Here is a 27,806-nt window from a genome sequence, read left to right as displayed (position 1 = left end):
GCCCCAAAGACTAACCAGGAAAGGGGTCCCTGCCTGCAGCAGCTGGAGGCTGGGGATCCCTGGCAGCAGGGAGCCATGCTGGGGCCACTGACCCCCGCCACCAGCAGCCCCTCAGCAGCGGAAAGTAAGGCCAAGGGTGGGAAGCCCCACTAGACACCCTGTAGAAGGGAGTCAGGCGGGGGTGGGGAGCCCCACCAGAAGGCTTGTGGTATCGGGGAACTGGGCTGGGGAGTCCTGTGGGGAGCCCTGTTGGGGCACCCCACTGAGGCAGGAATCCCCCCAGAAGTCCCAGGGTGAAGGGCCTGGCTGGCCTGACCTCCCCTGGTTCAACAAATTCCCTTGTCCAGGACCATTGAGGTCCCAAGGCTGCCGCACCAGAGGGGTACAACCTGTAGGGCAAACACAAGGTTTTAACTGTACTACAGCGATAAAGGAAGAGGATTTAGCCATATATCGTCTAATCAAAAAAATTACTAATCATCTCATTTTGAAATACTTATTTCCAGTTCCCTGCCCTTTCAAGTTCTACCTTCCTCCACTTTCTTGAGTTTGGGGCAACTGCATTATACATGATGATCTTATCAACTACATTTTTACACACACACACACACACACACGATGATTATGTGAAATCTCATTGTTTACCTGTCATTTACCATCAAACTAGTATTCCTGCAGAAACAGTCTAAAATCTCAAGGTTCCTATTCATCCCTTGATGTGTCCCCCTTAAAATACGCCCATCACTGGCAAAAGCCAAGGCTGTAATGTTTTTTCGCTTGAACATTAAACCCCAAGCCCTCAAGGTTCAACTTAACCAGGAAAGGATCAATGGCTATATTAAATAGTATTGAACATAAGCGATCTTCTCACTTGACCCTACTTTTTATGTTAATGCTTTCAGTGCACTTATCACCTACTCACACCCTAGTGGTAAAAGTACCATGAAGATCCCTAACAATACCTATAAACCCCTCATTAATCCCACACCTCTAAAGGCCTGCCATGGTAGAGCCATAATTCCCATAAAATTCCTTCTGGTCAACACATGCCCTATTGAGTCAAGTGCTTTGTCCAAATATGGAAAATAAATAGCTAACTCCTGGCCATTTCATTTAGTCCCTTTAATTAAATTAGCTACAATCATTCTATCTTCCTCACAACCTCGAGCAGAAATTTCTTTTGTTTACTACATATCTTAGCCGTTGACATCAATCGGTTTGCTAACATTTTTGTACATAGCTTCACCCAAGCAGAGCCAGTTGTAATGGTCGCCAGGTAGCTAATTCCTTCTCTTTCTGTAGTTTAGGTATTAAAACAGTCCTATTCTCTTTAAATCTGTCTGGAATCTGTTTACTTATAAACGGTATATTAAAGTTTTTAACAAGTATATGAGACTTCCAATTAAAAATTTCCCATAGATCCTTAACAGCAACATTATCCTGGCCTGGGAACTATGTTTCAGAATCTCTTTCCTTATATCTCTCACCTCCTCCACCGAGATTGGACTCAGTAACATGAGATTATTCACTACCTTGGTGGCTGGGGGCCATCCTATCATATTTCCATGTCCAGCCTTCTCCAGTATCTCCAGTACAATACCTTTCACTCTCATTTCAGAGGAGTACTAAACCTAGCCCTGTCTGGTTCTCCCCTAATAATACATGGTAACGATCTCTGATCCTTTCCAAAAAGTTGCTGATAAAATATACAGCAAGGTCCCCACATTTGTGAACCTAACGTTCACAAAGTCAGTTATTCCTGGGTGACTGTCTCTCCGGGGCTTCGGGTCGTGGAGTACTGGCGGCTGCCGCTTCCTGGGGCTCTGGGGCAGGGAGTGCTAGCAGCGTTGCCCCACCGGGGTTCCAGGTGGGCAGCGCTGGCAGCTGCCATAATTTCAAAATTCAACATTTGCGAGGGTTCTCAATACCAACCCTCATGAATGTTGCGACTCTGCTGTTTAGCGAGGTTTCTTAGTGGCCTAATGTTCAACTGAAGATTGCCTCTTGCTACACACCTTTCCTACTTTTCTACACCTATTCTTAATCCCCTGATCTTCATCCATTTTACCCATCTCAGCTTCTGCCAATGTACAACAGATTTTCTGCATCATTGCCCATTATTTAGAGAAGGTAAGTGGAATAAAAATGCGGGATGAATTTTAGATAGTCTGGATGAGACTGAAGTGATGGTGAAAGATGGCCATCTTTCACCATCACTTCAGTCTCATCCAGACTATCTAAAATTTACCCTGCGTTTTTATTCCACTTACCTTCTCCATATAATACTCCAACCTCATCAACAAATGTATGCCTTTTTAATGGTTTAATATCCTCCCTTGAAGGGAGAATCTCTAAAATACCCTCCATCTATTGCCTCATCCCCCAGTTCATGGACAACATCTCTTTCCTCATCCTCTTCCTACCCAATTCATGTCTCTTAGCTGCAAATTGTTGGTTGGTCTTCATCCTTAACTCTCTTTCAGTACACATTTATATTCCTTTTCCCTACATATGTCTTCTGACTATGCCAATCAACTTCCTGCTCTGTCCAATTACAGGTCCTGTTAGACTCTTTATTCCCTGTCTTAACCCTTTGACCTTCCGCTCTCTGTTTATTACGAACTGCAGGGTGTCTGTGTGGAGTATGCTGATCCAATCCTGCTTTTGTACAGAAAATTAGCCCACAGAAAAACAGGCATGGCCCATTTTAGGACTCATACGTAAGGTAGTGGTAATCTATGCCATAGAATTGAGAGAATTTACTACGGTTTTTACAAATCGCCCTTAAAGCCATACTCTCATAACCCACGTTTATATGCTTTGCCCCCTTTCCAAATGAAGCTTAAAATTTTTGGGCAAAGGGAACAATTAAAGATTCAACAGGATATTCCAATCTTTCCAATCTTTCAATGAACGACTATTTGTGAAATTTATAAAATTAACCCTGTTATTAAAAGCAGTGTGAATTATATTAAAAATATAAATTAGTGTGAAAATGTTGAAAATATGGGTCCTCCAAGGTGTCTAATGATTTAGAATTTGAATTAAAATAATCTATTCTTAAATAATCAGAAATGCTATTGGTAAAAACCAAAGGTAAACATGATAAATCATTCATTTGGTCCTCTCCTAACACTTGACATACTTCAGCTCCCATATTTGATCTAATAAGGAGGCAATCCATGTTTTTTAGTCTCATGAGGTATCCACTCACTTAAAATCATTTTACTCGTAGGTTCAGTGACCCCAATTAAACCCCTGCATATTTAACAGTGTCTAGCTGAGGAGTGTTGTCCAGTGCCAGTCCAGTATGAAAATAAAAATTCGTTTCCTCCATAATTTAAAAATTATAACCCTTCTCAGGGGGAGGCTGAGAGTAAAGAACGTCATCTTGTCTTTATTAAAAACTGTGTAGACCAAGTTCAGAATTTGATGAGTTAAACATAAAAACTTGTAACAAAAAAGCAGCCAAAATATGTCAAAACCAGAAAAACTGTCACATGATGGAAAATTTAATTCCTATTCTTACCATTTGAAAAGGAGTTAAAATTACATATTCACAGTTTTGACAGATCAGTAGGCTAGTTTAAAAGTCAGTGGAGAATTAGGTGGACTTTCATTGCAACAGCATGCCATGAAATATGGTCTTAATAGCTAAAACTTAAAATATGTAAATTGGAAAGTATTAGTTTTTGTTAAATTTAATAATCTTAAACAAAATATTATTTAAGTCACTAGGTCTCTGGCAAACTGATAGATCTGCTTTTCTTTTTTCGTTATCTAGAGTCTTCACCTTCACTCTGGGATCTGGAACTTGCTAATGAGATTGCAGCAGTAAATCACAAGCCACCTAGGAATGGTTTTGAAGAGATGATCCAGTGGACAAAAGAGGGGAAACTTTGGGAGTTCCCTATTAATAATGAAGCGGGTAGGTGTACTATGGCTTTTGTGGTCTCTTTCTATTTGTATAGAATTAGAATATCAGCCTAATACTTGAGTTTTACTAATATATTTCGGGTATGTCTGAAACATATTTGCTTCCTAATACATTTGCACGCAACTTTAAACTGTCTTAAATTAGTGATGCTTCAGATGAAAACATCCTCAAAATTTTGGCATTAGACCCTAATCAAAACTTTAAGGAAAGCAGTTGAAAATTAGTTTGGGAAGATGCACAATGCATTGTGATCCACGAACAGATATAGGATGGTGGCTTTTCCAGGCCCTAAAGAAAAGCTCTGTGGAGCTCAAAAAGCATATGTCTCACCAATGGAATTTATTTGAATAAAAGATATCACCTCACCCATCTTGTCTCTCTCATGTTCTGGAATTGACACAACTGCAGTACGCTGCATTCAATAATTTACTGAATACTACAGTCAGATTTTTCCCTTAGGCTTGTCCATTTCATAAGCAAAATCAAAGTCACAACATTCAGCTGCTCCAAACTTCCTACTGGCTGGACATACATTAATGCACATCCTTCTTTCTAATAAAAATATTTATATGTGAAAACAACGAGGAGTCTTGTGGCACCTTAAAGACTAACATTTATTTGGGCATAAGCTTGTGTGGGTGAAAACCACTTTATCAGATGTAGGCATTAGTTTTTACCCACACAAGCTTATGCCCAAATAAACGTGTTCATCTGTAAGGTGCCACAGGACTCCGTATTGTTTTTGAAGATAGACTAATACAGCTATCCCTCTGAGGCTTTTATATAGTTAAACACCAGGAAACACATAAAGAAACATCATGGATAGAAGAGGAAATTCAGAAATACAAAGTGTATGAACATTTTTACATAGCTTTTTAATAACTGCACAAAGTTTGGCAGTGGCCTTAAATCATTAAAGATATATAACAGGTTGTTTTCTGGGGGTGGTACTCCTTGAAAATCTGCCAGTTGTGTAGAGTTGTAAATTGCATAATGTGGTTGAGCTGTTTCTTAATGTTTGTTCTCCTTCTGTTTTGGTGGTTTCTTAGAATTGAATCACTGCTTCCATGAGAATTGATCTATTCTGTTGTGCACTAATCAGAGTATATTCTAGTCATGGTTTTTGCAAGCTTATAATCACTGGCCAAAGGCATTTGTGATATAGTAATGTGGCGGAACCCTGCTGTCTGGAAGTAATTAATTTGTCAGCAGTTTTCACATATAATTAAGCAAGAATCTCGATTTGGCCACAAAAATTAGTCGTGAAAAATTTCAACAGAGACCTCCAAAATTTATCACAGCTCAGGTTGCAAAAATCAGGCCAATAAATTCCATCCTATCAAAGTACCATCTCAGTTTACAGGTCATTAATCGTTATCAGGGACATCAAAATGCTGTAGAAGGCTTGGGAACTCATTACAACAGATTTGTCACAAATTAAAATCTAACAGCCTTCCAGAAAAGTGGTATTAATTGGCTGTTCCAATCCTAGATATTGTGTCTCTGTCCTTTCAATAGCAGCACCTTCCATCACCTGGTTCTGTACCTAGAAAAAGAAGCTTCCTTTTATGTGCTACAAGTATGTGGTTATATAGTCCTAAGCAAAATTAAATGAATCTGTTCTGGGAACAGATGTGTTCAACTTAAAGCATAATAATTGTACCCAAGTTCTTAAACATTTCAATAAAATACAGATAGGAAAGAAAAACGATGTAGTTACTTTAGCAGATGTTGTCTTCAAGCATCTGTGTCCCCTTTAAGATGGCTTGAGCTGCACATCCATGCCTTAATTACATGATTTCTGAATAACTCATTGGATAAATAAGGCAAAATATGTCTTCACTCCCAAGCATAAGTGCCTCATTTTTAAAGAACCAGTACTACCATAAGTAGCGTCCTCAGCTGAAGTCTGTCCTCAATGAGTGTCACACAATAGCTCGCACACCACTACAGGCCTCAATGGGTGTGGCAGACACAGCTGCTTGAACAATGGCCACAGCTATGGTTATGAGGTAGTCATCCTGGCTACAGATTGCAGGGGTCTGAGGAGAACTGCAGTTCAAAGTGGAGGACCTTCTTTTTGATCAGAAGAAACTTTACTCGTCCAAAACAGGCAACATATTTCACAGAATGAGAGACTCTCAGGCCACGTTGTGCACACTAGGCGTATACACCCCACCTAATAATAACGCTATGCACTATATCAGAGACCATGAGACGCTTGTTACCACTGCCAATGGCTATGACACTTGAATCAAACAAAAACAACAATCCCAGAGACAACAGGATGCACAGAAGCAGGCCGTGTTCACCCAATCATCTATATCCAAGCCACAATTTTGAAGTGTTGGTGGAGGGTGTGGACGACCCAGGGGACACTACTGGATGTACCCGACAGGTTGGTACCCTAGAACCAGTTGCAAATTGATACCAAAGGAAGAGATTTTATTCCGTTTCCTTACCAACAGGAAAAGCAGTGGGTGGAAGACTTACCTTTTGATCTTCAGAAAATCAACAAATTTGTATGCAACCACATATTCACGTTATCATCTCGGCCAATATCATCCCACTGCTAGATGGGGAAACTGGTTTTTATTCCTTGTCCTTCAAGGTACCTATTTTCACATTATGATACATCCAGCCCACAAATGATTCCTGAAGGTCACAGTACGAAGCAACCATTATGAATATCAAGTTCTACCTTTCGGCCCATCTACTGCCCATGGAATCTTTTCAAAGACAGGCACGATAGTAGCAGTATATTTGTAACACAAAAGAGTAATAATCTTCCCTTACTTAGATGCCTACTTTCTAAAAGGTACCAGCTGGGAAGAAACACGCATGGTACAAACAACCATAGATCTGTTCCACCAGCCAAGTCTTCATATAAAAGAACAGAAATCCAATGTAAAACCAGCTCAGCATCATCAGAGGCTGTCATGACTCCATGCAAGACAAGGAAGCACTATCACTCATTTCCACAGTCACCATCCATCCTCAAACTTCAGTGAGAACTTGTCTTCAAATTCTAAGCCACACGGCACTTATGATAGGTATTATAAAATATGCAGGACTTCATACGTGCTGTCTTCAAAGCTGGGTGAGCATGGTCTGTACTCCCAGCAAACACAATCTAAGCCAGTGTTTCCCAACCTTTATTTTTTTATGGGCCACTTAAAAGTTGCTGTGGGTCTTAGTGGAGCAATTAGTCTTTCTAAATGGTTGTATCGCTAACTAACTATGATAAAGTGCTGTGGATAAAGCACTACATAAAAAAACCTGCGTAACGTTTTCTGTTGTACAAATGAAAGCATATAATTTGTTTTTAATATCAGTAGGTCTCTTTCCCTGCCACAGCAACCACAGAGTTGAGGCTGGGAAGGAGGGCTAGTTGCCTCTGTCTCTCTCTCCTCCCCTGCTCCCTTTCGTCCACAAGCAGCTGCAGCCCTGGAGCTATGGAAAGTTCTCCTTTTCTGAACACTTGAATATCCCATATTCCCCTACGTCATCTCACCCCACCAAGACCTATTTCCACACTGCATCCCACTGCCCACTCCCACCTATCTCCTATTCTCCCCCACCCCTCTCCCAAGGCCACAACCTCATCTTTCATATGAGGGTCTGAGGCCTAGGTGTTTAATTAGAGGAGCCATGCCTGTGAGCCACTAATTAAATGAGCAGCCCTTCATTCTCTTGTGTGCAGCTGCCCAGGTATGCACCTTAGAGGGAACTATGCATGAAACACTTGAATGGAGCTCATGGACCACTTTTTGGCCCCAGACCAGTTTGAGAACTTCTGGTCTACACAAGAGAATGATGCTCCCACCAAAGGTCAGCGTGTCCTTACACTGGTGGACAAAACTGGAGAACTTTCTCTTAGGAATGGCTTTTTAACAGGATCCTCCATCCATAATTATCATAGGTTGGAGCACTCATTTGGGTTACAATACCATACAGAGCAAGTGGTCTGTTACAGAAGATCGCTTGCACATCAGCCTTCTAGAACAAAGAGTAGTATGCAACACATGCCACCATTTCTTCCCACTCATACAAATCTATTTGCATTTCAACCAACAACATGGCACGTTCTTTGTCAACTGACAAGGAGGGACCTGTTCTCGCTAATTAGGCACGGAAGCCATAAACCGGTGGAACAGATGTATCTGCAACAACAGAAATGTCATAAACACTACAGCGGACATGACCATCAGGCACTTCTTAGAGGAACGTAAGTGGGAAATAGATGCCAGTGTCCTAAGACTGATATTTTGCAAATAGGTTGATTAGGTAGGTAGTCCTATGGTGCCTCTACTTATCATCTTAGACTCTCTGTTAGATCACAAGAAATTGGGCCTAACCATAAGTTCAGTCAAAAGTACATCTGATTTGTATTATGGCCTTTCTTGACCAAATAGAGGGCGCATCAGTTTTTATTCACACAATCATAAGACACTTCTTAACAATCATTCAGAACATCTGTGCCGAAATCCATCAACCCACACCACTATGGGACCTCGGTCACATACTCAGATGCCTTACAGGATTGCCTTTTGAACCATTAGTGACTTGCTGTTCCCTACATATGTTAATGAAGGTCACATTCATGGTGCCAATTGTGTGAGCTAAACAGGGTAGCAAAATATGGACTCTGATGGTCGAGCTTCCTTATATTGTATTCACCAAGAAGAAAATCATGCTACAGCCTCACCCAGTATTCTTGCCTGAAGTGGCCATACCCTTCCATATTAACCAAACTATCTATGTAACAGAAAGATCCTGCCTTGAGTGCAGAGACTGGACTTGATGGCCTCTTGAGAGCCCTTCCAGTTCTAGTATTCTATGATTCCTAGCATTCAAAAAGTGGATTCGGGTTTCCAAGCCCTGCAGAAGTATGCCTTTTAAAGCCAGTGTGTTTTGTCAACAAAATATTAGCTTCTGGGACGAGGGAAACATCTGGTTTCTTTTTCAAGGACAAGGGAGATAGATGGTGGGTAGCTGGTGCTGATAAATACTCACATTTTACTGATGATGCAGTGTAGGAAAATAGTTTCTTTTTGTGCTTCTTCAGGCATTGCAGGGTCCGAAGGAAAAAAAACAGGAAAACCATGGGTAACTTTGTTAATATGGTGTACAAGTTATGAGATACTTCCACACTGCAGTACTGTGCTGCTGGAAGACTGGAAGAAATTGACATGCCATTTATAGACATTGCAGTAGAAGGATAATATTACTTTCATTTTGATTGATGTTACACCAAATGTGTCATATCCTCGTTAGTATCAAGATAAGTTGCCCTCATTTTTGTGGTACAAACTTCCTGTGTTTTATGACCTGAAAGTGTTTAACTGTAATACAGTCAATTCTTTAAGCTAACACAGAGAGATTTTCCTTATTACAGTGTAAAAAGAGAATAAATGTAAGCCTATAAACAAATAGTGATAAAAATTTCAGTCTTCAATATTATGTTGTTCTACAGTGGCAAGCACCAGACTAATATGCTAATGTAAAGAGAGGTTCCTCCTCATAGGTTACTCTAGTGTGAAAGGTTTTGGATTAGGTGTATTGGAATTGCTTCAGTACTTCTACACACCCTTTTCTAAGAATTGTAGTGCTTACACACAACTATGTAGAGGACTAATAACACTCATAGGTGATATGCAGTCATCCACAAATAGCTCTGCCATTATGCCTGCTATTACCATACTGGTCATAAACAGTTTCAACTTAATTGTGCCAAATTATTGGGTTTGGGGTGTAGGCAAATACCCACTAGATTTTTAACTTAACATTACTGTGCTTGACTTCACTTTTTGTTGGTTTTTGAACTCTCTTGTTCATCTAAAAATAAAATATTACTGTTCTGCAGTCTTTACATGTTATAACTTATTTTATTATGATTGAATTAATTAGTGATAGGGTTTAGGTTTTTTTCTTTTTGTTTTTTTAATCATCTGAACATGGCAATTCTTCATATGACAGTCTGCAGTCTCTTGATATCTAGTTTGGGAATAGGGCCAAATCTCATAGTATTTCTGAGACAACCCCTTTTTTTCCTATATGTATTTGAGTCTCTATAGACCACAAGATCTTACACTTTTTTAATAGCTTGTGAATACTAGTGTCAAAATACACTGTAAAACCAGTGAAATGAACTGGAAAGAGGACTTAAATCACTCCTTGATCTGAGGTATTTTGGTGAAAGTTCTATAACAAACCACTGTGTCACGTAACTCTGAATTGGAATACTTTTTAATGTAATATTTTTTGCATTCATCACTATTAAAGGTAACATCTGACAAAACTTGCAAAATCTTAGTTGTGTGTACTTTGATCTGTTTGTATTTTTATGATAGCAAAAGTTTGGAAAATGTTACAAGACACTTTTAGAAGCGTTCCTTGTTTCAGAATTGTGAAATATAATGAACTCAAGCCTGGAACTTGTTCATGTAACAAATATTTTCAAAGGTAGCCTTGTTCAGTTTGAACTACCTTGGTTTATTTTTTTAAACATTTTGCAAGAGTATGCAAGCAGTGTATTTCTTGTTACAAGTAAAGGCTCAATTCAGTCTTTAAAAATATTGCTAGCAGCCCTGCTTTCATAGGCCTTAAAAATGACTGTTTGGATGGAATGGAAGAATAGGTTTTTTTGGTAATTATATGGGTTTTAGAGTCAAGCTTCAGGATCATTACCAAATATGAATACAGGTGAAAATTTCCCTATTGAAGAAATTCAAAAAATGAAAACAAACTGTGGATGTTGGCTTGACATATTGTGCAAATTTCTCCTAGTTGTGGAGGGTGGGCATTGAAGTGTGTAGTGTTTGGATCTCACCATAATCCTCTTTTGTTTCAATGCAGTTTTTTTTTTTTTTGTATGCAGTACTGAAGTATTAATTTGACCTAGTGAAAGAATTTACACAAAAGACTACTTAAATATACTCAGGACAAACTATCAAATTAGACAAAAGTCTGTCAGGGATGATCTAGATGGTCCTTGGTCACTTACAGTAGTCTATGATTCTATGAAATTATGGTGATTTCACAGTATTTTGCAATTCATGTTCTAGGTATTGAAGATGATGTTGAATTTCATGAACATATCTTTCTGGATAAATACCTAGAGGATTTTCCTAAGCAAGGACATATTCGTCACTTCATGGAACTAGTGACCTGTGGACTTTCGAAGAATCCATATCTGAGTGTTAAAGAAAAAGCTGAGTATATTGAATGGTTCCGGAATTACTTCCAGGAAAAGGAGGAACTTCTAAGGGAACTCATTGATCATAAGAAAGAAACAGACCTTAATCTTGAAATGAGGAATCTGTCAAAGTAACAAGTGATAACTTTAAAAACACCCAAACTGCTATGCATTTTGTTATGCATAGTAAAACATTTGTCTAAAGCCTGATTTGAAAACTGTAATTGTATGAACTTAAAAAAAAAAATAAAAGCAGCTAAAATTTGCCACTTTGTTCATTTACATACATAAGATGGAGGGAATAGACTGTACATAGCAAGATCATTAATTCTGCAGTACAAATTCCAAAATTGACCAGTTAATTCATTTTAAACCTATTCAAAATAACAAGTAAGTAGATTTCTCAGAATGGTCTTTATTTTACTTATTTCTGGTGTATGCATTTTGGAATCTGATACGGTCTCAGAATATAGAGATGAGAAAACATTAGCATGGTTGTCTATTCCAGCTGTCTGTCAATTCAAGATTGTTCTTTTGCATATAAATGTTTTAATTTTGTTTATTTTTAAATTTGCTAATTGCTGAAGGGTGATTACTTTGTTTCCCTGGGGAAACAATTCCATGACCTAACCTGGTTACCATCAAGAAGTGGTTTGATTTTTTTTTTTTTTTTTAAATCGTTTTTTCCTCTCCAGAGGCTATGGACACCAAGGGGGGAAAATACCAGCTTTGTCATTGTGCAAATCAGATTGACTTACTTGACTTAAACCCTTGTATTCCAAGTGGAGCATAGGTCATTACAAGTCTTTTCTACTTCACTCTGTCTTGAGAGAGAACTTCTAGCTGCCTTCAGGAATATCCTACATGTTTCTTGTGGCAATTTTTTTTTTTTCTTTGTCAGAAAAGTACAAAGGAGTCTGTTCACATCTACCTTTTGAATTGAGAATTTTGACACCCTGTAATAAGAATCTTGTAGGGTATAGATAAATCTGTTTTTTTCCCTCTTCTCTTCAAAGGAGAGGCAGTGTGCAGAAAATATGTGGCTTTTAAATAAGAGCAGTGAGAGAAGCAAATTTATGCAGAAATCTGAGAGTTTCTGCTCACACAGCAAAACCAAGTACTTTTGGTATAGATTTGTTTTAATTTTCAGCTCTGTGTCTAGGCATGTTTCAGATTTATAACTACTCTACTTCAGACTTTCACCCAGCTAGTGATGCTTGGAGTTAATATATATGAGGCCAGAAAGAAAACCTACTGCCCCTTAAAAAATTTCTTATAGGAATGTCCTCCAAAAAACTAGTGACAGTATGACTGCAATTACAGTAGCTTCTGTTTCACTTAAAATTTATTTTTCTCTCTACAGTGTATCCTGACTTGCCTTTTGATATGGAAGACAGGACATTTTCATAGTCAATTTTAATTCTGAAGGGGTAGATGGTTTAGCTGTGTATGAAAGTACTGGTTCAATAGATGTTATGCTGTGGGAACTGAATAAGTATTATCTCTTAGTAAAGATCTAATTGGAGCTCAGTGCTTTGACAAACTCTCAGTGGGGTCTGCAGGTGTTCAGCACCTTTTGAAAATAGAGCTACTTTTGGTTAAGAGGTTTAAATATAGATTTGGACTCCCACACAAGGCAACTAGGATGGAAAACACTGGTCTAAGTCTGTGTGTATCTAAGCCTGACTAAGACTGCTCAAAGCAAATCAGTGTAGTGCCAGTCATGATACTTTTTAAGTGATATCAGTATCTTTATGTGAGTTACCCTCACACAGAGTGGAGTGTTCAACATTGATGCTCCCTAATTCTTAACTTGCAGACATAACTCTCCCTTTTTTTTTTTTGCCACCTAAAATGGAGTTGGAAATGTTAGTCATTGTGTGAAAGTACTGATTCAACAGGTGTTATGCATTTGTAAGCCATAGTACTTGGAATAAAACCATCTTTTTTTATACTAACTTTATTGGTCTCACCATGGCAATAATCTTAAATCAGGGTACCGTGTTAGTTTGTGAATGTGACATGGTCATGATATTTTTTCAGTGATTAGGTGGCATATAGATCTGTTTTTGAATGTGTTGAAAATAGAACACCATTATTTATTTACCATAGTGTTAGCTTTTCTTTTTCATGCATAAAATTGATGTTTTGTTAATGGATGATTAACATTCTACCTTTTAGTCATATGCTACCATCAGAAGCCTGAGAAATATGGCACTGGTGCATCTGCCTATTCTATTTGGTGTGTAGACTGTACTTGTCACTTAAAAAAAACATTAGTATTGTAGCAAACTGACCTGGAGCAAGGACATCAGTGATTTACTTTTTAAAATGGGGAAAGCTAGGTGACCAGGCAACAAAACAGCAGATGAACGTTAGTGTTAAATAAAATGTAATGCACACTGGAAAACATAATCCCAAATTGTATTTATATATAATATATAAAAATAAAAAAGACGATTCATTTAGGTGTTCCAGCTCTTGAAGTCATTGTGGATAGTCCTTTGAAAAATCCACTTAATATGTGGCGCAGTCCAAAAAAAAAAAAAAGCAAACAATGTTAGGAATTATTTTTAAAAGGGTTAGAGAATAAAATAATATCTTACTGCCTCTATAGCAGTAGTTCCCAACCTTTTTGAGATTGCAACCCATTTTGACAATTCAGTAAGACTTTGGTGACCCAAGGCAATTCAAAACTGGGCTGTGGGGAGTTTCTCCCCAGGAATTTTTTTTTTTTTTTTTTTTTTGTAAATCTTGATTCCCTCCCCCTACCCCCAGGCTTAAATCCCTTGCAGCCCCAAAATGCTCCCCCACCAATCTCTCACAAGTGCCACTGCTTCTTCACTGGGCTGCTGCTGCCTCCTCCACACAACTCCCCCCCAGCCCTCCTACTCCCTTCCTCCACCTGTAGCATAGGCAGTTCCCTTCCCTGCCCTGCTGAAATGAGCCTCAGTTGGTTTAACAGCTGGATCTGTCCTGCTGACCATTAAACCAATTAAATTGAGTTCCATTTCAGTGCAGCAGGGTAGGCACTGGGAGCTGGAGGAGTGAGTGGCAGGAGCTGCACATGGTTCCTTCGGAGCCACCCTGCTGGTGACCCCTAAAAACTCTAATGGCAACCCCTGTCTGAGTCCCGACCAACAGGTTGGGAATCCCTGCACTATATAAATCCATGGTACCCCAACATCTTGAATGCTGCATACATATCTGAGTCACCTTACCTCAAAAATGGTATCTTGGCATGAGAAGAAGTTAAGAAAAGGGCAGAAAAATGATTAGGGGTATTGAATGGGTGCCATATGAGGAGAGATTAATAAGACTGGAACTTTACAGCTCAGAAAAAAGACTAAGGAGGTGAGAAATATGAGGCCTATAAAGTGATGCTGGTATGGAAAAAGTAAATAAGGAGGTTATTTAGTTGTTGACAGCACAAGAGCTAGGGTTTCTCAAATGAAATTAAATAGGTAACAGGTTTAAAACAAACAAAAGGAAGTACTACTTCACACAACACACAGTCAACCTGTGGAACTCCTTTCCAGAGGATTTTGTGAAGACCAGGACTTTAACAGGATTCAAAAAGAGCTAGATAAATTCCTGGAGGGCTAGGTCCATCAATGGCTATTAGTCAGGATGGGAAAGAATGGTGTCCCTAGCTTCTGTCTGAAGCTGGGAATGGGCAACAGGATGAATCACTTGAGGCACGTCAACACTAGGAACTCACTTCAAAGTTAACACTTGGGGTGTATCAACACTAGGAACTCACTTCAGCAGAGAGTCTACGCACATTTTCCCTTATTTCAAAGTTAACTTCAAAGTAGGGAGCCCAACTTGGAAGTCCTTACTCTATTCCTGGGAATGGAGTAGTGCCCTACTTCAAAGTAGGGGGTGTGTAGATGCTCAGCTTCTAAGTTGCTTACCTCAAAGTTATTTTTGTAATGTACACACAGCGTTGGTGATTACCTGTTCTGTTCATTCCCTCTGGGGGCAGCTGGCATTGGCCGCTGTGTGGAGACAGAATTCTGGGTTAGATGGTTAGTCTGACTCAGGATGACTTGTTCTGTTTCATCTGAAAATTCAAAGTTGAGATTCTTGCCTCTGGGCTGTCAGATGGGACATGCAATGGAGGACGACGTACTTTAAAACCTCTGGAGATATAAGCCACAGAGCAGGGTTGTAATTGTCCATCGCTAGTGGGCTCCATTAATGCCTACCTAAGGGATGGTATTAGAGAGTTAGCCATGTTAGTCTGTAGCTTTGAGAACAAGAAGTCTTGTGGCACCTTATGGACTATCAGATATTTTGCAGCCTAAGTTTTCATGGGCGAAGACCTGCTTCAGTAGACGCATCTGCTGAAGCGGGTCTTTGCCCACGAAAGCTTAGGCTCCAAAGTATATAGTCTACAAGGTGCCACAAGACTTCTTGTTCTGTAAGGGATAGTGAGGAATCTTGTAAAATGTGAAAAGCTCTGTTCAACAATGGCATTTTGTGAAAATCCTCTCATTTTCTTTTTTCCTCCAGGCCTACACCAGATCAGCACAGAACACCAGATTTAATAATAGCTTGTCTACAAAAGTATTCTTTACACCAGCAAATAACCCCAAAGAATGACATTTTGGGTGTGTCTTAGCACTGTACACTGTTTGATTAGGTATTAATTGTAATCAATCATTTGACTTATTACACTTTTACTTACAGCTTTGACATTCTACATGGATTTTCACATTTCAAGATGTGGCAACAGGGAAGCCAAAAATTCTGATCAGCTGGAGGAGTATTATGAATCTGAGCTCTTGCATGACTCCCTCTACTTCATCTTACAGTTCCTCACATCCTCCCATTTGTTGTGTTCTCCTCACACCTCATAGTGTGTAAATTACCTCTGCTTCAAGGGCTGTGAAACCATCATCTTTGAATCTGACCATGTGCCTGGTCTGGCATTTCAGACCCATCACATGGAAGAATTCTGAGGAATGATCCCTAGTTATAATGAAAGGATTACAGCAAATGTGATTAAAATCCCACAAATGGATTAACTATCTACTGTGTCAGCAAGTGATAGCACACGAGCAGTCTGTAAATGTGTGAATTGTGCCAGGGTAGTGCACTCATTTTAGTTTCTGAGCGCTAGTGGTGGGGAGCCATCCTCAGTTTTGAAAGTTCATTTGATGCTCCAGGAAACAAAACTGATGATTTACTTGAAACTAAACTTGAACAAAGAGTGATTTGTTTTATTGTTTGAGGAAACCAGACATCGATCTCTTGTCCAGCACTAATAGAGAAATTGAGGAGCAATTGTGTTTGATCTTAGGCCTTGCCTACACTGGGATTTCGGACACGAGTGCAAACCCTAATATAGGCATAATTTACATGAAGCATCTCTGAGGTGCTCAGATATTACCAAGATGAGTATGGTGTAAGAATCTATATAGAACAGAATACCACGGTGCACTGGAGTGGATTGTGTCTTTGCCAGGGGCTTGCATCAGTGTTCTCTGTAAGCTGTGCACTTGGGCAGTGACCCAGGAGAGAGTCACCCAGCAGATTAACAGAGTGCCCACTACCAGCAGCCTGTTTCTATTGGTGCCTTGGTGCACAGAACAAAATTTATTCTGCACATGGATGGAAAACATTAGAAGATTGGCTTGCACAAAGGTTTTTATCCTGATGTCAGCAATGGCTTCATGCTGTATTTTCCAACAGGCTTCTAAGTAAGCACTGAAAAAGAGATGATGGCTTGTTGTATTTCTTCTGAACAATAGGAGGAGCTGAAATTATTGGGAAAGAGGGAGGAAAAAATGCTGAATGCTTTCTCAAACTGAAGAGTTAATGATACAATTTCAGATGAAGAGGAGTGGGGATCTGGAGTGCTATTGATGTCTCTCTTGCTTTACTGATTGCAGAGATGGTGAAGTCCCAATATGAAAATAGCTCTTCATTTAAAGCTTTTTCTTTGATGATTAGAAACTTTAAAGTATCATGAAATTTGCAAATGGTAGATCATGACACTTTCAATGACGATGCCAAAGTTGAAAGTCCAGATTTATGTACTTGGACTAAAATTATCTAAAATCTTTCCAGCCATTTTTCAGGTACAGTGTGAGATTTAAAGGACTGATGTTCATAGTTGCTGCAGTTCTCACTGATGTCAACTGTAATTGTGGGTCTTTAGTCTTGAAAATCTGGCCTTTGCAGTTTTTCCCTCCTTCTCCAACCCCATAAGTGTTGTATTTTTGTGAGCGGGTACATAATGAGAAAATATGATATACTCTTGCAAGTGACTTTTGGGCTCTTAAATCTCATAAATCAGTTCACCACAAGATGTCAGTATAGATTTATCTTATCATATGTAAGGTAGGTGTATTGTTCCCCCTACAGATTAAAACAAAAAACTATTAGGAACAATAGGTTTGATTGTGCTCTGGGATTTATTTTCTGTGGAGGAAGGGCATATCAAGAAATAGGCTAATGGAAGAGATATGAAATCATTCTCTAAAATGTGAGCAGTAACTCTGCTCTGTAACTGCTGGTACAGTTTAACTCGTGGGACAAATGCATCTTGTACAATTCAGTTAACACTGAAATTGAGGGTGAATTTTGATCTCATCTTCTCTGAAACAAACTGTGAAAATATTGCACTCAGAAGAAGCTAACAAAGAGGCTCCCATTTTATATTGTGGTAGGGCCTAGAGGTTCCCACTCCATCATTGGATTTCTGTTCACGATTACACAGCTGGGAGGTTCATAAGCATGACAGTTTGGAATCCGAGGCACAACCTGGCAAAACTGTCAAGATTTTAGGAATTTCCATTCTGCTGTATAAAACTGGGGCAATAAAGGAAGAAAAATGACTGGGCCAAATTGTCTTCCTTTTGTTTTTTCTCTCAGAATCATGTGAACAAAAGGCAAACTCCAGTGCACCTCAGGATTGCAGGAAGTCCTTTAGTTGGCATATTAGAAATTTACAGTGCTCATTTGATACAGTAAAAATTATATCTCTACAGTCAGGATGCTGTAGCAGGATTGTTCAGGAAAAAACATAACAAAAGCTAAACACCTACATTGACATATCAGCTCCCTCCCATGGTTTGAGCTTCCTTTTCCAAAGCAGGGGGCCCCTTCCTGTGGGTCTTGCAGACTGCTGCATGACTGAGGGTTTGCAAGAATGATGACTAGGTATATACAACTGTTATTAAAATCCACAGTCTTTGGTCATTTGAAGACAGCGGGTCTCATCTTCTCATAGGGCACAGCTGCTTTACATTGTACTGGTAGCCTGAAAAGCCAGACTAGGGAAAATCGTCTGGTGCAAGGCTAATTCTTAAAGATGTGGAGCCGGTCTAGGGGCTCTTACCAGACCATTCTCCCTCTCTCTTACTAGCATCACAACAGGAAAACAAAAAGTGGCTTGAGGGAAGGGGGCCTGTTCCGATCATGCAGAACACTGTTGGCATTTTCCGTTTCCTGTGACTTGACTCAAGAAGTCAGGCCTTTAGACACCAGCATCAGGGGCATGCAAAGCAGAGCTCTGTCCTGCGTTGTTCTTTGTATTCTGGCTGTAGCCAATCCTTTGGCTCAGTATATTTCCCTGGTAATAGAAATATCTCGCCCTCCTTTGGCTACAATTTCCAAATACTGCTATATCTACATTACAACAAAAAGCTGCCATAAGCTACGCAACTGGTATTCATGTAGCTGGAGCTGAGGTACCCCCCTGGGCTCGACGCTGCAGGAAATCAGTGGGAGAAAGTCTCCCATCAACTTTCTTTACACATCTCAGCTACAGAGTAGCAGACCTGCTTAATCAACTGCCAGCAGATTGATCTCAGAGCCTGGGTCTGGTCTGTAGTGTAGACAAAGCCTACAGGTCATGCTGAATCCAGTCACTGCTGGGCTGGAGCGGGATGGAAAATGCAAGAATCCTATCTCTTTTCTTGCCTCTTCCTTACCCACTTAGTGCAGTGCAAGTTTGCACATCACTGCTTAGTGGTGTGTAGGAACAGATGATAGACCCTTTGTGATGCAGTAGGCACTATCCCCCTGCACACCCAGAAGCTCTGGCAGGCTTGTGGAGGCACAATGCCTTTTATGTCCACCTCTGCAGAGGAAGGGCTGCATTTTAACAGTATGATCAGGTTTTGTATCTTAGGGAAGAGGCAAAGTACTTCTCCACCTTACCAGCATTCCATTCCCTCCCCTCCTATCTTTTATGGCTGTATTTTAATAAAAGTGAAATAAAGTATATACACTTCCCCACCCCCTTCTCCGGCTGTTTCTCCAGCACCTGCCTTGCTGAGCTGTCAACCACAGATCTGAGCGTCTTACAGTGTGTGGGTGGACTGAGACGTTCAGTGCTGCAGTGCGCAACTGACCTCAGTATTTGAAAGCCGCGGGAACGAGAGAAAAAGATGATTCATTTAATGTAGTTAACATTCTAGACCTGTGTGTCACAAAAAGGGGGAAGGGAGGAAATCACATTTTTGGTAAGTTGTACCACATATAGTAGTGGTTCAGGCAGGGGGGAGAGAAAGATTAACATTAAACATTTTCTACTCCACCACGGCTCATAAACTTACTTTAGGACAGTTATGGCAAAAAGATGCCCCATTTTCCTTGATGGTTCTAACTAATTAATGCGGAATTATCCAAGTTACAAATGTCAAGGAAAATGGGGCATCTTTTTGTTGTGAATGTCCTAAAGTAAATTTATTTACAATCTCCTTGTGGTTTTCTAACCTTCACCCCCTCCTGTTTTTGTTTTGTTTTTTCCCTATAGGTCACTTTGTAAAAGAAGGATCCCCTTATGTGGACTGTATCTTCTCTCAGTCCTCCTCCTCCTGGTATCAGTTTATTCTGTGGGCAACCAAGAGCTTTTGGGGGCTAGAAGTTGCCAGACCACAGCTTGACACACTTGGAGTTGGTATTCTTTGCTTCTTGTCATGCAGTATAGCTTTTGCCCTGTTATATGACTGTCTTGTTCCACCCAAGTGGGGACTGGGCTTCATCATTATTATTTTGCAAAGAAACTCTTTGTATAAAGGGCTAAATTCTGCTCTTGGATCCATGTGCTTGTCTCTTAGTACAGTTACAAAATACTTTGGTCAGAGGGACAGCCTAAAACAGTGTTAATGCTTTCTTTTAGCCAGTGAATAAATAGGATTTTTTTTCTTGTAGAAACATGACAATAGTCCTATGGTTAAAGGCTAGATTGTAATTCTCACCAACATGAGGAATATGTTCAGTTACACACTGAAGTCAGTGGGACAATGCAGGTGAATAACTGCTCACCAAGTGTAACAACTAGTGCTAAGTAAGCACCTGTAAAAGTGGATATTTCTGTACTCTCTTCCAAGAAGAAAAATGAACATTTTAGGTATTTATCAGGAGTGAAAAGAGGTATTAAAATATCCAACCACTATCTAGACAGACAGTGCTTGATACCACATGGTTAAATGGCATCATGAGAGTGTTTGTTTTTTAAAAGGGTCAGGGGAGGGCAGGGAGGAAGGGTTAGTCCCAAGACCTAGAAACCTAGTCTGGCTTTACAAAAATCAGATTGACAATGGTGTGGATCAGTGAATATCCAGCCCCTGATTGTGGTACTATCTCTGTCCACTTGTGTGAACTAGTTGAGAACTTTCTGTTGCTCCAAAAGCAGACAGAGCTGCCAGAGCATGAATGGATTGTTTGGATTAAGCAGCAGAGGGGCCCCTGTTTAATCAATTGTTCTGTCATGACGGTCCATATGATATCCCCAAATAATTTTAGGGGATCAAGCATCTTCAACCAAATTCAAAACAAACTAATTGCATGTGTTTTGCTAGTTGATGGAAGACTGGAGTTCTATGGTATGTACAATTGGGCTGTTCTGTATTCAGTAAAAGTTGTTAACTTTGCTGGGATGTTACAGAGATCAGAAGGGTTTTCCTGCAGCTCCATAAAAGGCAGTGATCCTACTGAAGTTCAATTTTATATTTCTCTCTCATCTCTGCGAACCTGTTTTGCTCTTCAAAAAGCAACTTGGGTGGGTGTCAAAAGCAGCTTCCATACATGTTCTACTTTGAAGACTACATAGGGAGACCCTTTGGTAACTTGTCCTTACTTAGGAGTACAGTCCAAAAAGGGGGACACCACTGAGAGGGAGTGGATGTATATCAGTATCTACCAACTCACGTTGTATTAATGTACTAGATGTGCTACATCACATTAATACAGCGTGAGCTGGTAGATACTGATACACATCCACTCCCTCTCAGGGGTGTCCTCTTTTATATATGGTATCCCAACTTAGGAGAAACCTTGCCTGAACAATGTATTTCTTGTGCGTACTGAGGTTTTCAGGATTGTATCTAATCTAAAACAGAAACAATCAAAATGTGTTTTGTTTATTTTGTTATTTGTATTTATTTATTTTTTTATTTGCCAAAACCACCCTCTTGGCTTCCTAGAGTCTCTGATTTGTGCACATCTTGGACCTCAGTACATCTTGGACCTCAGACTGTGCAGTCTCACACAGGTGAGTGCTCCTACTGAAGGGCTTAAGTTCCTCTGCATTAGTGAAATCAATGATGTTCCCCTGATGTCACTTGGCCCCAGGATGAAGCCTTATTTGAGTAAGGATAAATCACACAGGTAAAGGATTGCAGAATTGGGCCTTTAGGTGGTGAAGGTTCCTGCAGCAGAGGACTATTTTCTTTCACATCTTGTACAATGTTAAGTTCACCCTTGACGATAAAAAAGTAATAATAAAGGTATCTTTCAAGGAACTCATCCCCACAGCATATGCTTTGGCCTGCTTGTCTGTGACAATATGAAGCTGTAGATCTGACAAAAAATATGCTGAGGAGAGGAATACTGGTTTCCAAAGTGCAACTAGTTTTCTTTGCAATTACAATGTGCTGGTTTAGTTTCAGCATAACTGTCAGTTGAGCCAGTTTTTCTGTAGTGTGACTGATAATAGCACGTATTAAAACTGAAGCGCAAATACCTAGATTAGCATTTTGGCAGCATGAAATGAGATGTTTTAAAGTTTGGAGCATTTTAAAGTACATGTCTAGACTGATTTTTTTTCATTTCCTACTCCAAAGATTAAAGGTAAGAAGACAGGATGGAAAGCACAAATGAAACCTTCAGGACAAATGAAATTCAGATGCCAAACCCAATGAGTTTAGAATTGTTGCAAAAGTAAATGCACTTATCTGTAGCCTAACTTGTGTATGGCTGATAGCAGCAAAAACTTTTGTCTTTTAAAGGAACAGAGAAGTCGTTCAAGACAAATTTGAATTCCTTGCTAGACTTCAAAATACTTTCCAGCAGGATGACTAGCTAGTGTTGTGGCGTAGGGAGTAGACCTTTCGCTGCTGGAATGGCATGTTTAAATTTGGCACAGGGGAGCCAACAAAATGGGGTTTGATAGTTGAAGCTTAGCCCACAGTTAACAGTAGCCTGCATCATTAAACCACATGCATGCATATTGACACATACACAATTTTGGCTCTGCTTGCAGCATTACAGAAAGAAGCTTGTGAATGACTGAGTACTAAGTCTCAGTTACCCGCCTGGTCCCCAGGGGCTGATCACTTCAGGTCAGGCATGCAGTTTGCTTTTGGAATGTCATAAGGAAGCTTGCCTTGAGCTTCTCTGCTCTGCTTTCCAACACTGTGAATAAACAGAGAGCTTCAGTCAGCTTCCACTGTCACACCAGTCTACTCAAGCTGCTGCATGCAGCTTCTAAATGCCTGAGCCTGAATTTTAACAAAATAAAGATTTGTTTTCAAGTTTAAATGTAGACTGTTAATGTTATCTTGGGGGTTAAAATTTGCCCATTCTCATTTCTCAATGAGTTAATTTTGGTAACAATTCATTTTCTCTTACCCTCCCCCAGAATGCTTCCCCAAAGCAGATCTTGGTTTATTCAGTTCAAACAGAAAGAGCACAGACGACAGAGCTTTGCCCCACGTTTCCACCACTGCTTTGGTATTTTAAAATTATTTCCTTATGAAAAAACAAAACACCAACCAGCCTTTCTGCAATCTGTGGGCCTTCTCCTGCTCCCATTACAGTTAATTACAGAAGCCCCACCATTTTAATAGGAGCAGGATTGGGCCTTATGGTAATATGCTGTTCTGCACTCCAGTTCTTGCAATTTCTCTCTTTATTAAGTATATTTGTTCCTCCTGCTTAGTCCTCCTCTGAGAGTCACACCCCACTGTGACATCCCAAGTGGTTGCTGTGCGAATGATTAGATGACAGAGATTTATGATACCAAATGAGGAATAAACACCAAAAGCAGATAAGCTCTTAAGAAACAAAGGTCTAGCGTGTCTGCAAAGAAAGATGGGAATGAAAATAAATTATAACTGAGAGCTGCCTGTTTAGAAACAAATTCTGTGTTTTCCATGAAACAGAAGCAAAGCCAGCTTTTGTGATCCACTAAATTCAGGAAGCATATGGAAGTGATTATGGGACAAGCCCAACTGTAACATATGACTTTGCAATCTGCTTCTGGGCTGAGACCCTGATTCAGCCAGGCACATCAGCATGCGCCTAACTTTTAAGCAAGTAAGTAGTCAAAGGAGTTATCCATGGAGGTTTACTTTAGTAGATACTTCAGTAGCTGACTGAATCGGGGTTGAGAACTTTAACACCCCTGTGACTGAGCCTCATTTTAGGTGCAGTTGGCAGAGTGAAGCCCAGTATTATTTTTACTGTCCTACTTGGGGAAAAGAGACCTGTTTGTAAATAAGCCTCCTCTTTCCTCCCAGGTGCCCGGAGTGAAAGGGAAGGGAAAATCTGGTACTCTACTTTTCCAGGGATGGTGGAAAGGGAACTACAATTCACTTTCCACTTTTTCACAACCAAAATCAGGAAAGCAAAGAGGATGTGGGGAGAGGAGAAAGGAGAAGCTGAGGGAATGATATCCTCATTTACAGTCCTCTTGGGGTCTATTGCAACCATAACAGTCGCCAAGGCCATGGTTGATTGCAACATAGCACTCATGGTTGTAAGGATGGTGTTTGCATCATTATACAGTAAATATTCTGGGTTTAGCCAAGGGCAACTGAGAGAAATAATGCCCATTGGTTGTTATAAAAGGATATTGTCGAATGTGATATATATACATATAACTATTCATTACTTTCCTAGGACCATATTCAATGCACCATCCTCCCTCATTACAAAGGCACAGCTCCCAATGAGTAAAGAAAGCTACATCCATCTTGGAAAATGGAGGGGTTTAGCCCCCTTACCAATTTTGGCTTTCTCCATTTAGCAAATCCTGGTATTTCCCCTCCCTCTAACCCTCCTTTGCATGGCGTGAAAGGCAGCCACATCGATGTCCACACCATTACAAACATCTGGGGAGGGAGGAAGGATTAATGTATGACAAATGGAGAATGTCAGAATTGAAAGGAGGAAACAATTATACTCCTATAGCTATGCCAATACAATTACTCTCCTATAGCTGTGTCAGTGTGAGCTATGATGCCAGTGGGCAGATCGTGGGATAATGAATATTAGCTAGCTACCTGATGGAAATCACACCAACAAGGGAAGTTCACGTGTTGATTTTTCACGGCTATTTATTTTGTATGTTTTTCGTGGTAAGAGTCTGCTGGGGAACAAAGGTCTCTCCTAGCCAGAGCTGGTGTCAGCTTTTGGGACACATGGGTAGTAGAGTAAAACACTTCCAGCAGAAGGTCTAAAACAAAACAAAACAAAAAACAAAACGAACAAAAAAAAAACACTTGATGACACATGAGTCAAATGTATTGAGCGTACAAACAGGGAGAATATACTCACGTGAGAGCCAACCCTAGAGTGAGGACTGGCCTGTGGCATGAGTGGGACAAAGGAGTTGGGTTTTGAATTTGACAAGTGTGTGCCACTTTCATGTGCCTGTGTCCATTTCACAGTTACCATCTGTAAACACAGACTCTTTGGCTGAGGCAGGGGGACTTTTGACTATCGGTCAGAGAAGCACTGCTGTGGCAAAGTGACGTTCCTTCTGGGCACAGCCTGACAATTGCAGTGGCTAACTGATTCCAGCACTGCTATGTTCATGCCAGATGTGCCCCTTCTGGCAGCGGCACTCTGAGGAATGACACTAAATAAGATGGGAATAGCTATTAGTGCAAGGTAGAGAAAATACCTGGCTTCTCTAGGGTGCTCAGATCTAGTTACCAGTTTTGGTTGGACATATTCTTTGCAGGGCATAATCTTTACTTAAAGATTAACCTTTAATTTCTGGAGACACCAGGCTAATCTTGGCGAGCTGGCAACCTTTGGTGCTGAATGCTGAAAAGCATGGAGCTCACTGCTTGAAACCGAGCCTTTCTGCTTTGTTTCAGGTGTTAGTGTTACATTTGACAGCATCTGCTAATGTTACATAACTCTACATTCACTGCAGGTAGCAAAAAGCTGGTGGATTCCAGAGGCCTAGATTATCAAATTTATGTGACCTTCATCCCTATGGTGTCATGCTTTGCCCCCTGCTAGCTGGGGGCGGGGAGGGGGCTGGAGAATCAAGATAAGCTGATTCTCTTCTGACAGTTTTCCGTCTTTTGGTTCAGGAGGTAGAGGCTCAGAGACCCCAAAATTTCAGCCTCAGCTGACAATTCACTGAAAGGAAAGGAATTATGCTTACACACAACTGCAACTGAGGTGAGGTGTACATTCCTACCCGCTCTTTGGGAGCCATTATGTTCTTCATGGAGACCTGACAGAACTTATTTGTTCCCTGCTTTAAACACTGCTGCCCTTGAGATTAGTGTCACTGTCACCTTTCTTCCAGGTGAGGAAGAGTAGAAGGGATTCCTTTCAAGGCCAATCAAGGCTGCTTCCCAACTGGGGGTGGGGATCATAAATGAAAGATACAAGGCATATCTACCTTCTCCCTCAGTTGTCAGTGCAGAACACGAACACTAAGCTGGCCAAACTGATCACATTTCCATTAATGCTAATAGCCTATTAACTGCATGTTTTCAACTGAATCACTAACTGGTAATGCTCTTTCATTTACAACTCAGTATCAGTCTGTTTCTACAATGCACGTGATCTCACCCCTTCATTTGCCTCTAATTCACATTTTGAAAATACAGGGTCTGATTTACTGTTGTCTTGCTTGCACCTTAGTAGCGATTTGCAATAACATGAGGAAAAGGCTCACATTCTGCTTTTGTAGCATCTGATCTCCACGCTGCACTGGGAATAATGGATATGTAAGTTGTGCAGATAATCAAAGAAAGCCTAGCGCTCAGGCTTAGCACACGTCTCTGTTTGATAATAGGCGATACATTTAAATTGTTTCTGTGGCTCTTCTCAGACAGGCTTGCTGCAGAGGCTATGTCTAAGTACAGCGATTTGTTGGTAGAAGTTTGTGTTGGAAGATATCTTGCGACAAAACTTCTGTCAACAGATTGTGTCCGGGCTGCAAGGTGGATCAAACGAGCAATCTGCTCTGTTGACAGAGTGCAGCTGGACTGCTCAGCCACTCTATCTAACGGCCACCCAGAACCATGGCGGTCAGGGTCACAGTTCACCAGTTCTTTCTGGGGAGCCCTGGCAAGATGTGCCCTTAAAGGGACAGCCCCCACCCCACAGACACCTGTTTCCTGCCTCTGCTGCAGGCGTGCCCATCTCCTTGAGGAACAGCACAGCTAGTGCAGGGCTTTGTGCATGACACAGCCGGTTCCAGGGACCCATGCCACTGGAGTTGCCTCCGGGCTTGCAGTGGCCCCACACAGAGATGCTACAGCAGTTGCTGAACTTTCTGCCAGCTGTCCCTTCTCTTCCTCACAGAGTCCAAGACCACCTGCAAGGACCTCGTCCCAGCTGCAGGACATTCACACCTGTACTCACCCTGCCTTCCTGCTGCACAGGCAGCTCCGGAGGCACCACACCGGTTCTGCGGGGTGGGATCGTCTGGTCACAGAGCAGTGGGACAACCAGCAGTAGCTCCAGAGCGTTTGAATGCTGAAGGCCACATTCCTGGAGCTTTGAACATGGCTCGCCCCCACCCTCTGGAGACAGGACACCCGGCTGTGGCCTGCCATCCCTGTGGAGAAGTGGATCGCAATCACCCTCTGGACACTCACCACCCCCAACAGCTACCTCTCAGTGGGCAACCAGTTTGGCATGGGGAAGTTCACCATGGGGAAACCTCCTCCTGGTGGTAAGGCACTCAGGCTGCCATCTCTGCGCAGGGAGGGAGGGAGGGGGTGTCCCACCAAAGGGGGAACCTCAGGAAGTGGGTTTGGGGGTGCAAGGTGGAAGCCCATCCCTGGAGGACTGTGCCAGCTCACCCTTACACAGCCCTGCTCGTGGTGTGGGGGGGGGGGGCAGCCTCACAAGGGGGCTCCCGGAGAGGTCTGGGGGGAAGTGGACAGGAGGGGGCCACAGACTGCCCGAGGGGCCAGGAACCCCATCCTTCAGTCCCTGACATTTGGTTGGTCACCTCCCTCTGCAGGTCATGATGGCCGTCAACATGATCCTGCTGTGGAGGGTCATCCATCTTGGAGATGTTGACTAAGTCATGCCAGATTCACCGTCCTGGGGTTCCCGAACTGTGTTGGGGTCATCTTTGGGACCCACATCCCGATACGTGCCCTGGGGCACAGCATGGCCAAGTACATTGATCTCAAGGGCTACTTCTTGAGGGTACTGCTGGTCAAC

General features: G+C 41.1%; 1 protein-coding gene across 3 annotated transcripts in view; it reads left to right on the top strand.

The window, feature by feature from the left end:
• Positions 1 to 11,400, top strand: part of MRPS31 (mitochondrial ribosomal protein S31) — a 40,820-nt gene extending 29,420 nt beyond the window's left edge. For all 3 annotated transcript variants that reach the window (XM_074982590.1, XM_074982583.1, XM_074982575.1), the window contains exons 6-7: positions 3,785 to 3,928; positions 11,005 to 11,400. In XM_074982590.1, coding sequence (XP_074838691.1) covers positions 3,785 to 3,928; positions 11,005 to 11,270 — 410 coding nt within the window. In that variant the 3' untranslated portion in view covers positions 11,271 to 11,400. The remainder of the gene's footprint in view (positions 1 to 3,784; positions 3,929 to 11,004) is intronic.
• Positions 11,401 to 27,806: the final 16,406 nt, after the last annotated feature.

Source organism: Carettochelys insculpta, chromosome 1 (assembly GCF_033958435.1).
Source record: "Carettochelys insculpta isolate YL-2023 chromosome 1, ASM3395843v1, whole genome shotgun sequence".
NCBI lineage: Eukaryota > Metazoa > Chordata > Testudines > Carettochelyidae > Carettochelys > Carettochelys insculpta.
The sequence above is the reverse complement of the archived record's forward strand: the minus strand, read 5'-3'. Positions and strand labels throughout refer to the sequence as shown.